We start from the raw sequence: 13,458 nt of genomic DNA, 5'->3' as shown, positions 1-13,458 counted from the left end.
GGATGTATCTTTCTATTTCCTCAGGAACACCCTCTAAGAATTGTTCCATTTGCATTAGGAAGGGCAAATTTACTGGAGATTCAACACTTGCTCCTGATATCCAGGCATCCCAATGTTTCACAATGTGGTAGGCATGTCGGGTAAATGACATGTCTGGTTTCCACCTTAGGGCTCGGAACCTCCGACGAGACTGCTCGGGTGTTATCCCCATTCTGACTCTCGCCTTGGATTTAAACAGTTCATACTTGTTCATATGTTCTTTAGGCATTTCAGCTGCCACCTCAGCTAAGGGTCCACTGAGCTGCGGCCTCAGCTCTACCATGTATTGGTCAGTAGAGATGTTGTACCCAAGGCAGGCCCTTTCGAAGTTTTCTAAGAAGGCCTCAGTATCATCACCTGCCTTGTAGGTGGGGAACTTTCTGGGATGGGAAGTGGTACCTGGAGAAGGATTGCTAGGGTTTGTTGGTATATTCTGCTGGCCCTTTATCCTCTCCATCTCCTCCACATGCTTCCTTGCCTCCATTTCCCTCTTGTGGGCAGCCTCCTGTACCTCCTTCTCCAGCCGCATGAGTTCTATCTGTCTTTCATGTTCCCTTTGTTTTTCCTCAGCCTGAAATTTGGCTAATTCCAGCTGTAGTCGAGCCGAGGATTTGGCCATTCTAACCTCTCTGTTTTTAACTAACTTTACACCCGAGGTTTAGAAATAAACAAACAAAACTTGGCTGTAAAATTTTGCTGTGCTGGAATAGAATACCTATTCTCTGATAGTGATTGTCAGCCTACAGAAAAAGACAATTCCCTTGTCTCTGCTCTGGGCCCAAATTAAAGCAAAAACCCTCCAACTACTTGGAAACCTGCTTACCCAGCCCAAAGAAAAAAAAAAATTTCTTTTCAAACCTGTGCTCCTTGTAAAACAAAAAAAAAAATCAAAATCCTAAAAAAAAGCCCTGCCACTTTTGTCTCCAGGCAAATGGGTAGAGCACACACCCCCTATTTACTTTTAGGAAGAAAAGAAAAAAAAAAAAACCTCTGGGTTGGAAGACTGTGAATTTCCCTGCAGGAGTTAAGTACCCTGCCTCCAAGCAAAGAAAACCTGCAATTCACAAGATAATCCCCTTTTGTCTCTGCTTGGCCACAAAGCAGAGAGAAACCAAGCTGCTTTCAGTTTCAAAGCTGCTTCTGGACTTCCTAAAAATTCCTTTTTAAAATCTGTATTTCTAGTTCAAAAAATCTCAACTGGATCTCAAAATGATTTCAGGTTAATCCCACCACTGTGCCACCATGTCAAGGTTCCTCCCCCACTCTGAACTCTAGGGTACAGATGTGGGGACCTGCATGAAAAACCTCCTAAGCTTATCTTTACCAGCTTAGGTCAGAACTTCCCCAAGGTACAAAATATTACACCTTGGGCTGGCCGCTACCACCACCAAACTAATACTGGTTACTGGGGAAGAGCTGTTTGGACGCGTCCTTCCCCCCAAAATACTTCCCAAAACCTTGCACCCCACTTCCTGGACAAGGTTTGGTAAAAAGCCTCACCAATTTGCCTAGGTGACTACAGACCCAGACCCTTGGATCTTAAGAACAATGAACAATCCTCCCAACACTTGCACCCCCCCTTTCCTGGGAAATGTTGGATAAAAAGCCTCACCAATTTGCATAGGTGACCACAGACCCAAACCCTTGGATCTGAGAACAATGAAAAAGCATTCAGTGTTTTACAAGAAGACTTTTAATAAAAAATAGAAGTAAATAGAAATAAAGAAATCCCCCTTGTAAAATCAGGATGGTAGATATCTTACAGGGTAATTAGATTCAAAAACATAGAGAACCCCTCTAGGCAAAACCTTAAGTTACAAAAAAAGATACACAGACAGAAATAGTTATTCTATTCAGCACAATTCTTTTCTCAGCCATTTAAAGAAATCATAATCTAACACATACCTAGCTAGATTACTTACTAAAAGTTCTAAGACTCCATTCCTGTTCTGTCCCCGGCCAAGACGACTACAGACAGACACAGACCCTTTGTTTCTCTCCCTCCTCCCAGCTTTTGAAAGTATCTTGTCTCCTCATTGGTCATTTTGGTCAGGTGCCAGCGAGGTTACCTTTAGCTTCTTAACCCTTTACAGGTGAGAGGAGCTTTCCCCTGGCCAGGAGGGATTTCAAAGGGGTTTACCCTTCCCTTTATATTTATGACAACCTCTATAATTAGTACAGTTGCCAAGGTCACCTTTTGCCATGTATATCAGCACCAACAAACTTTTCCTCCACGTGTTAGACATTTTTTCCCGTCTCATAATTTATTTGATTACAGAGATGTCAGAAGATTCTATTCCAAGCTTATTCCTTCTACTCCAACCTTTTTTGTGCCTCAACAGGGATTCCTTCTGGGCCCACGGCCTTATAATTTTTCATTTCTTTTACAGCATTTGCCACTTCATCTGGTGTGATAGGCTCCACTACACCTAAGTTCACCATTTCAAAGTTGCATTGCTCTCTTGGGTTTTCTTCATTTAAAAGCTGTTCAGAATACAGTCTCCATTTATCTTTATGCAACTACCATCAGTCAACACCACACCAGGTTTATCTTTGATGAACCTCACTTCCTTTATATCTTTAGTCCTTTGTCCCATGCTTGTGCCAAGTCTTTGTTCCTAGTCTTGTGTAAAGTTCCTTGAATATACAAGTACATTTTGCAAGTACATTCCTGGCCAATTTCTTTACATCCTTGTATTCCTCCAGGTATCATTTGCTCCTACTCATTTGCCAGAGTCTGCTATAGCTGATTCCAAGCCCAATTGAAAAAGAGGAGGATTGGTGTCAGACTGGTAGCCAACAACAAAAAATTGCCAAAAACTGATACTACTTTAAGACTTAACCATCTTGCTTAGTATTTTAGAACAACGTTTACCTGCTATGCAGCAGCTACAAATACCCGCAACCATCTCTCCCTTTATAAATGCCACACCAAATCCTGTCCCACTCACACATCTGGTACCCATTAGTAGATACAATTTCAGGCTTTGATCTGCACTCTGAGACAAGCAAGCCCCCACTAAAATCAGTAGGGGTTTTTTCATTTATTTCAATAGGTGTTAAAGTGGACCTTTTATGATGAGTCTGCTCTGGACCCAGTACTCTGCTGATACCCACCTACAGTTGAGTTGTACACAGTCTAACTTGCTTTGTGAAACTGTCATTTGAAGTAACTCAAACTCCAGTGCAGATTACAGCAAGCAAAACTGAAGGAGAGGCAGTTGAAATTGGCTGATGCAGGCAAAAATCTTGGTACAACGCTACTAGCTTACTATGCTAAAATTGGGAACCCAAGACAGTCTTATAGCACAAAATCCTCTACTTACTAAAACCACTTTCAAGCATTTTATGAGCAAAGCTCTCATGAATTCAGTGTGAGTTCACCTGTAGATAACTTGTACAATCAGACCCACAGTGCAAATTGTTTAACATCACCTCAAGATGAGAGAGTTAGAATCCTTTCACACATACTTCATCACTTTACAGTATGAAATCTTTTATGCATGAGTGGAACCACAGGTAACCATTCCACACCAGGGAGTTCTATCCACTGAAGTTAAAGCTAGAACTATATTTATGAATAGTACAGTCCATAATCTTGAGATTTAAACAGTAATAATTTTTAATTATTTGTATAGTATTAATGGCATGCTAGTGATTTCCCAGACAGGTTCAGAGATAGATACCTGACAAAGAATCTAACACTTAAGGCCTGTTCTAAACAGAGTTGCAGTGGTTTAAACTGAATGTCTTTTTAAAAAGTGAATTTAGTCAAACTTTGTGCAAATTCCGGTATAGACATTCTTAAAACCAATTTAAAGCTGGATTACATTGTTTTAATTTAAGTCAGCTCCTTAATGCATGAAACTAAACCAAAATAATAAGACATTGACAATGATTTATGTTACGTTAAGCCAGAATTTGTTCAGTTAAATAAGAGAGTTTAGAGTAAGCAGCAGAAGTGTCATTCCCCAAGAGTCAGTTTTGCAATTAATACTTTGGAAAGTATAAAAATAGCTGAAAAAACAAAAGACTGTTGTCCTAACAAGAAACCAGGATGCTCAGTTTTATTTCATAATACGTCTTTACACTGGTTCTTGATCACTTACTGAGCGTATAGTTCTACATTAGAGAGTATAAAGAGATATCATATTGAAGACATGCAAGTATAAACTGATGGAGTTTAATTGTGAAAATAAACAGGCATGATTAAAATATCAAAAATGTCCCACCTCCCTCATTGTGAGTACATAAAAAAAGAATGAATTGTTTTAGCAACAGAATTTAGCGTTCTCCAAAATGCCAGTGTGCAAGTATGGGCCTGGTAGACATGGACAAAACTGCCTGCTAGGATTATTGCCAATTAGTTTTTCTGCCAGAAGCTGAGACTGGAAGGCAGGGAATGGATCACTCAATAATTGCCCTGTTCTTTCATTCCCTCTGAAGCACCTGGCACTGGCCACCATTAGAAGACCCGATACTAGGCTAGATAGACCAGTGGTCTGACCCACTATGGCCATTCTTTGTCCTACAGAGATTTCTTGTAGGAAACCAGGCTAAGTGAGGGATCTTTACATATGCACATTTCAAATTATATGATTTGTTGTATATGAAACAAAATATTGTAACTGAAGTCAAAGGTCATGTCATTATATCATACCATAATAATTCTATCACCTGTCGTAAGGTGGGTTCAATCTAAGCAAGGAAGCTGTTGCAAAGACAGGGGCTGCACAAAATAGTTGTCTCACTTATTCTTGCAATAGGTTATAGCAGATATTTTCAGAAGAATTTTAGTGCATCCATGCACAGATGCCTTTAAAAACAATAAATTCTTAAATTCCTGAAGGAACTATCTCAGAATCCAGCACTACAGCAGGGAGCAAGGGATTTTGGGAAATTTCCAAACACGAAGCATTGCATCGTAGGATGGAATTAGGAGGACTAGTTGAACCAGTGCAATGATTGTCAATTCTCATACAAATGGAGGAAAAAAAGTGTATAAAGCACCAGTTCAGCAGGACCTGAGCTGAAGACTTAATTCTAGATGTTGCAACCAGCTACTATAAGTAATGCTTGTAGAACAGCTGGGATGGCTGTTATGTGGGGATGTAAGACATTGTAAGGGAATTATTCTTATTTCTTGGTTACTTGGCACTTCACAGTAGACAAAGAATGAGTCCCTGCCCCAAAATGCTTACAGCCTAAATTTAGATGAGAGTAACATCAGCATAAGCACATTATTACATATTTTGATGTGTGTATTTATATTTAAAAACCAAAAACAGATCTAAGATAAAAGCAGTAAAACAAACTGTTGTTAATTTCAAGCACTGTGAAAAAAAGTGAGGTTTATAGTCAAGGTACTATATTTTCACCAAGTGAAAACAAAAAACTGCTGTATTTGAAGACTCCTAGATGTTTTGTGTTACTGCTTGACTTTTAAGTCAGCAAGTGACTATAATATCAGTTTTCAAAAGTGATTAAAGTCAATTACATGACTTTGTTGTAATTTTAGTTTAATTGTTAACAACTAACGTCAGTGCAACATTCACTCGAAATAAACATGAACAGAACTACCTACAGTATAGCAATAAAAGTACAGCTATAGTTTTCCATTTTCAGCCTGCTGCCTGAAAACTTTCAGGATGCCCTCGACTTCCAGTTGACCAAGTGATGACAATTTGGAGAATGCTAGGTTATAATTTTCATGTTAGAAATTCCAGAACACAACACACAAAAGAAATAGACGAAAGACACTGTACAAATATCAGAAATGCAGAGTGGGACAGGAACATACAAGCTGTATTATGATTGCTGTAAACCACTGACATCTAGGGATGGGTAAGAAAAATGCACATTTGTCTCTAACTCAAAGAATTCATATTTAATGGCACATAATATTCACCTACTTTTTACCATCTCATACATAACTCACCAAGTTTTTTCCTTTAATATGCACAGTTGTCTCCAATTTCTGACCTACGTGGATTGTAAGTGACCTTGTGTGCTTTAAGTTAGCAAAGCGGAGTCAAGCACCTATGTCACATGGGCCAGATCCTGACTGCTTGATGCATTTGTGGTCTATATTATGTTCAGATTCCCAAGTGTAAACCAGTGCTGTACAATCTAACCTTACCTACAATTGCGTTATTGTCTAAATCGCAGTCTGTTAATTATGCATCAATTTACTGAATTGCAGGCACTAGTCTTGATAGCAACCCCTTCTAAATGCTGGTTCCAGTACAATGGCAGATCCCAGGAAAACAACAAAATTAGATTGTGCAGCTTCTTACCTGCAGCTCCTTTGAGACTCTCTCTAAGTGGTTAGTTATCTTTTTTATTAGGTCACTATACATCTGTTCCGAATGCTGCTGGCATACACATTTATACACACAACTGCAGAAACAAATATAGGAACAATGATGAATTTACAACAGTTTGCAATGGAGGGCAGTGAACATTTAAAATATTGCTTTAAATCTCAACTTAGAGGGCAACAAGATGAAGCTTTAACAGTTTGTACACTAAGCCAATGACCAAGGCCCCAATCTTGAAATCTCAGCATGGATCCCCATTGACCTCAATGAAGACCCACCATAATGGAGCTCAGGACAGGATCAGAACCTAATGCTGTCTAGGAAGTAAGGTTGCACTTCTAAGTACATTGGTAATTCTGTCAGGAGTACACTTTGTATGTTTCTCCTTCCATACACAGCATTAAAGTTACCACATTAAGTATATAAGATATACAGCACTGCAACCAGTCATAAAAATAAAAATAGCAAAACAATTGGTTTTAAACCATCAAAAGACATAAAATTTATTGCCACAGATAAAACTTGGCTGAGTGCCTCAGAATTAGAGCATATTACAATTCGCCGTCCATTGGTCTAAGACTTTTGACATAAAACCACATCTTCACAGAAACGTGAAGTCAAGAGACCATAAATGGTACCTTAATTGCTCATTTTAGGATTTGGTTGGTTTAAGTCAAATCATCACCATTAGTTCTTTTAAAAGATTTTATTTTCCCCCATGGCAACAAAACTACAGATTAGAAATATACGTAAGCAGTAATAAAACAAATACTTACAATACGTGCAGCAAGAACATGCCCTAAGCTAATCAGAAACGTCGAAGATTAGACACAGCTTACCTTTGCCATAATATAGGGTGGATTAAAAATTGACCTTTTTTAGCGATGTCGATTAATCGCAGTTAACTCATGCACTTAACTCAAAAAAAATTAATCATAATTAATTGCCGTTTAAATTGCACGGTTAAACAAAAGAATACCAATTGACATTTATTAAATATTTTGGATGTTTTCTACATTTTCATATCTATTGTATTCTTTGTTGTAATTGAAATCAAAGCGTATATTATTTTTATTACAAATATTTTCACCGTAAAAATTATAAACAAAAAAAGTATTTTTCAATTCACCTCATACAAGTACTGTAGTGCAATCTCTTTGTTGTGAAAGTGCAACTTACAAATGTAGATTTTGTGTTACATAACTGCACTCAAAAAAACAATACAATGTAAAGCTTCAGAGCCTACAAGTCCACTCAGTCCTACTTCTTGTTCAGCCAATTGCTAAGCCAAACAAGTTTGTTTACATTTACAGGAGATAATGCTGCCCTCTTCTTATTTACAACCTCACCAGAAAGTGAGAACATGCATTTGCATGGCACTTTTGTAGCCGGCATTGCAAGGTATTTACGTGCCAAATATGCTAAACATTCGTATGCCCCTTGATGCTTCGGCCACCATTCCAGAGGACATGCTTCCAAGCCGACAAGGCTCGTGAAAAAAATGTGTTAATTAAATTTGTGACTGAACTCCTTGGGGGAGAACTGTATGTCCCCTGCTCTGTTTTACCCACATTCTGCCATATATTTCATGTTATAGCAGTCTCAGATGATGACTCAGCATGTGTTGTTCATTTTAAGAACTCTTTCACTGCAGATCTGACAAAACACAAAGAAGGTACCAATGTGACATTTCTAAAGATAGCTACAGCACTAGACCCAAGGTTTAAGAATCTGAAGTACTTTCCAAAATCTGAGAGGGACAAGGTGTGGAGCATGCTTTCAAAAGTCTTAAAAGAGCAACTCTCTGATGTGGAAACTATAGAACCCGAACCACCAAAAAAGAAAATCAATTTTCTGCTGGTGGCATCTGACTCATGAACATGCTACGGTCCACATTGCTTTGGATCGTTATCAAGCAGAACCTGTCATCAGCATGGGCGCATGTCCCCTGGAATGGTAGTTGAAGCATGAAGGGACACATGAATCTTTAGCGCATCTGGCATGTAAATATCTTGCAACACTGGCTACAACAGTGCCATGTGAATGGCTCTTCTCACTTCCAGGGGACATTGTAAACAAGAAGTGGACAGTATTATCACCTGAAAATGTAAACAAACTTGTTTGCCTGAGCAACTGGATGAACAAGAAGTAGGACTGAGTGGACTTTTAGGCTCTAAAGTTTTACATTGTTTTGTTTTTGAATGCAGGGGGTTTTTTTGTATATAATTCTACATTTCTAAGTTCAACTTTCATGATAAAGAGATTGCACTACAGTACTTGTATTAGGTGAACTGAAAAATACTATTTCTTTTGCTTTTTTACAGTGCAAATACTTGTAATCAAAAATATAAAATGAGCACTGTATACTCTATCGTGTTGTAATTGAAATCAATATATTTGAAAATGTAGAAAAAAGTCAAAATATTTATATAAATTGTAATCTATTATTGTTTAACAGTGTGATAAATTGCAATTAATTTTTTATCGTGCAGTTAATCACAATTATTTTTTTTAATTGCTTAACAGTCCTAATTTTTTTTTAATTAAAAATCAGGTTTTTAATTTAAATGGGATATTTTTAGTTTGTTATTTAAATTATAAGTTCTTACTTTCTAAAAATAAACCTGTTTAAAATGAAATTTGAATTTAATACAAAATACGTTAAGGGCTAAACTTATTATAATCTCCTAAAACATTTAAATAAATAAATAAAATATACTGAACCCATGAGCCTCTATCAAACTTTGAGTTAAAGGCTGGTTTTCTATATTATGAAAGAATCAGGGGGGAAATATCTAACTTTTGAGGTCAAGCTTTTAAAAAAATGGCACAATAGGTCAAGCCTATGTAACTTCCGAGACTGTCATTTTCAAGAGACCTATGAGAGTAGGAACATAAGCTTCAGCCACTTTCATTTAGGCATATTTGAAAATTTTCCCAGGCTTACCTGAAAATAATCAGTTTAATTCACTTACTACAGTTTATCCCTCTGTTTAATAAATCATTTAGCTGTAAACTTAAAACATGTTTTGATAAGAGAAGTTTATATATCCAAAACATTTAAGGTTGTTTTGTTTAATCAAAGTAAGTTTTCTACTCTAATTCATGTGTTTAATTAAATTTCAGTTACCATCTTAATATAACTTGACACAAATCATGAGCACAAAGTTAATTATCTAGTAAATCAGTATGTCATTCTCCATTTTCTAACAAACTAAAAATGTACAATTATTAATCTGAACATATTAAACTATATGTTTGCTTAAATATGTATATAGTTATAAATGTATACAGTTTTGCTTCCTCGGTAGCAAAAAGATGTATCAATTCTAGCACAAAGGCTCATTTAGTTGTAAACAAACATGTTTTAATGGTTATATTAACTAATAAGAATGCACCTCTCTCTAGAAAATAATTAACATACAAATGGAAAAGTTGGTTTAAATAATTGATTTTAATCAAGGCTTTCTACTTGATTTAAATCGATGATTTAAAAATCAATCCACCCTACCAAAAACTTTTGCTGTTGTATTAATACAATTTGCGTATTTTTTTAATTATGTGAATTTGGCTCTTTTGAAAGTTAATACTACTACTAATCCTTCTAGTAGTGAGAGGCAACATGGACTAATGGATAGAGCAGCAGATTGGAAATCTGGTTCCTACTCCTGTCTCTGCCACTGACCTGCTGTATGATCTTGGGCAAGTCACTACCTCTCTGTGCCCTTGTTTCTCCTCCCCACATTTGGTCCATCTTATCCATTTAGAATGCACACAATTTGCAGTAGGGACTGCCTCTTATTGTGTGTCTGCACAGTGCCTAGCACAATGGGGTTCTGATCCTATTTGAGGCCTCTAGGTGCTACTACAATACAAATTTATAACGAACTAAAGCCAAACTATAAACGACCTTCTGTACACCTCTGCTGAAGTACCCAAAATCTTGACTACAACTACTCCTGGGGGAATTCTGAACCACTGCGCATGCACAGAATTTATGTCCCCTGCAGATTTCTTTGCTTCCCCACAGAAAAATTCCTTTCTCACGGGGAAGCCACAAGAGCAGTCATGTGACCCTCCCCAGCAGTATGTTTCGGGGGCCCAGGGCAGCCAGCAGAGAGGTAAATCACTGTGGGGCAGAGGGAGAGACTGGAAAAGACCCGGCTGGTGGCTCCTACCCTGCGCCAGGTTCAACTGCTAGTCCCGGCTGGGCTGGGGAGGAAGGGACTTCTTCTTCCCTTGCACAGCATCCGGAGCCGAGTCAGACCCACCCCCAGATTTCTCCCCCGACTGCAGAAAGCTCTGCCAACCCCCTCTCCCCCTCCCGGGCTTCCTGCGCCCATCGCTCCTCATCTGCAGGTGGAGGGATCTTTGTACAGGGAGCTGTTCCCCCATCCACCCAATGCCCATGACACCAGGCATCCAGACACCCTCATACCCAGACCCTCCCACCGAGCCTCACCCCCTCCCGAATTCAGAATCCCCACAATGACCCCCCCCGCACCTGGATCACCCGACGAGCCACCCACACCCAGATCCTGATCCCCACCCCACCGAGCCCCAAGAAGCTGCACCTGGATCCCTACCCCACTGAGCCCCACTGCTCCAGCATCTGGCCCCCCCACTGAGCCCTCCATACCCATACTCAAGCTCTATCCCCCCCACACCCAGATCCCCCCTGCTGAGCCCCAACCACTTTCACCTGGACCCCCCTGCAGCGTCCCATTACTGTTGTACCCAGAACCCCACAACAAGCTCCTGTGCATCCAGATCCCCACAGACACACACGGATACCCCACTGAGCCACCCACACCCAGACTGCCCCACGCAGAACCTGCTCAACCCACACCTGGATCCCCCCACACCAAGCCCCTCCACACTTGGATCCTGCTTTGCTGAGCCTGCCCGTCCACACCTGGTGCACCTGGCAAGGAGGGGCAGGGCCCTAGGGTGTTGTGCGCAGAATTTTTATTTTTATTTTTGTTGCAGAATTTAATTTTTTGGCACAGAATGCCCTCAGGAGTATACAACTCTCCAATTCCTTTCTTTGTCGTCGTCCCATCCGTCCCCCCTCAGCAGAGGCTAACAATGCCAATAAACATGCAATATGGATCACACAATGAATCATAGGATAAGATCTCCAAGAACTCAATAACACTGGTGAAATGTCAGGAATTAACCCCACAGTTTCACAGGTGAAAAAAGGGAAGCCCACTCAGTAACTATGTCATGCTCTCAGGCCACTGAAGACGCATTTTGGTAGAATTGTCATGACAGACTAATAGCTCCTTCAGAACATTACAAAGTATGACAACAATTTTTACTATAGAACACATCTGTCCATCCCCTTCTAGGGCTCCTCCAGTGGCCACCTACACTGCAACTTCCCTATCCAACAGGTCTCTTAAAAACTGCTCCTCCTCCTCTTACATATACTTGGTTTTCAACTCAACTCCCTATAGTTTCTCATGTTTACTCCTCCATACCGAGGAGTTCAATCTTCTAGCATAAAGTCTAAAGAAGGAATGACCAGGTAGAAACATATCATATAATACATTAATGTCAGAAACAACATTTCTGTAATTTGGATGAAGAGAAATGGAGACAGAATAAGGCAGATGAGATTGGTTGTGTCAAACTGACATTTAGATAAAGACAGCACATGGCTGTGGGGTTTATTTGTTCAGACACAGCACAATATGTGGCCACTCCCACAATAAGTGAAGTGGACTGATTCATTTGAAATAGTACGTAATTTTACAAAGTTCTACGTGACATTTTGCAGGAATGTACTTTGAATTGCTGCTATATCTACTCCTGCCCTGAATTTCTGCAATCCTTTATGTAGTTAAACAGCTATAGTTAGACAATGTTAGTATATGAATATAGGTGTGTGTGTTTAAGTTTTTATTTGAAGACTTCTATTTTAGAACTTATTTCCCATTTTCAGATCCTGTTCTCACTTCCCAAGTGCAGACTGAGTCTGAGTCACCACTGCTCTGATATCACTCTAAGGAAGCTGAAAGAGAATTTTACCAGACTGATGTTCCTTTTAGCACAGTCCCACACTTCAATGAGAGATTATCAACTCCCCAAATAGAACAATTAGAAGATAACTGAATGGAAAATAATCTGAGATTTGTAAATTTTCTACTGTTGAATAATGGTGATTGAAATTCTAATTTTTAATTAGATTTAAAGAGAGCTTATAAAAAGTACTAGAAGTACAACTGATCCGTCTACCTCAGATTTTCTTCCTCTGAGAGATGCTCTCTACAGATTGTGTCTTATTTTTAACTCCTCAGGGATACAGGAAAAATATTCAGTGTATAGGCAGACTTTATGTAAGTACTTTGTGTGTGAGAGAAGGATTGGCTACTTTATTTAGTACAACTTAGGTTTTAAGGTCCAGAAGGTCTTTGTTTTTCCCATCTCTTTCTCAGACAGCGAGAAAGATAAAGATGCGTAGCTGTTTATAGATTTGGAGAGGAAAAACAGTCTTCTGGTTAAGGCACTGGACTGGAACAAGAGATGTGCTTTCAAGTCCTGGCTCTCTTACTGAATTCCTGCAACACTTTGTCTCTTCATTTTTCTGTGTGTCAGTATAAAAAATATTATATATATATTCTTTCCCCTATGCTTGATCTACCCTGTCTATTTAGCTTGTAAACTCTGTGAGATAAGAATTGTCTCTTACTATGTGTTTGTATGGGGGCTAGAACACTAAGGCTTTGATCTCTGTTGGGACCTGTAGGCACCATCACAATCTGAATACTAATTGTTGCTTCTGAGACTAAAATCCTTTGGGAGCAATTTAAAATTATTTATCCTTATGATTAGTTTCTCATGAAAATATATCATTCATTCAGAAGTGTTCCAGTCCAGTGCCTTAACCAGAAGACCGTTTTTCCTCTCCAAATCTATAAACAATAAACCAATTATTTTTATTTCTAAAGGAGTAAAGAGTTAGTCTAATTATCTGGGGGAAAAAATGGTCTGGATTTGCTGTGTTTATTGTTTATCATAGGTCAATGCTGGTAGGTGCTAAGCTTGTCTTTATTGTTGGCTTTGTGCTCATTTGAGACTTCTAGATGGGGAG

The 13,458-nt window shown here is 38.9% G+C and overlaps 1 protein-coding gene across 3 annotated transcripts in view; it reads right to left on the bottom strand.

Moving 5' to 3' along the window:
- The window catches only part of CACUL1 (CDK2 associated cullin domain 1), a 93,852-nt gene that overhangs the window by 65,839 nt on the left and 14,555 nt on the right, over positions 1-13,458 (bottom strand). For all 3 annotated transcript variants that reach the window (XR_012160069.1, XM_073354238.1, XM_073354239.1), the window contains exon 3: positions 6,336-6,438. Coding sequence is in view for 2 of the 3 variants with exons in the window: in XM_073354238.1 (XP_073210339.1) it covers positions 6,336-6,438 (103 nt within the window). In the remaining variant the exon portion in view is untranslated. The remainder of the gene's footprint in view (positions 1-6,335; positions 6,439-13,458) is intronic.

Source organism: Lepidochelys kempii, chromosome 7, assembly GCF_965140265.1.
Source record: "Lepidochelys kempii isolate rLepKem1 chromosome 7, rLepKem1.hap2, whole genome shotgun sequence".
Classification (NCBI taxonomy): Eukaryota; Metazoa; Chordata; order Testudines; family Cheloniidae; genus Lepidochelys; species Lepidochelys kempii.
Note: the sequence above shows the minus strand (reverse complement) of the source record. Positions and strands in the feature narration are given on the sequence as shown.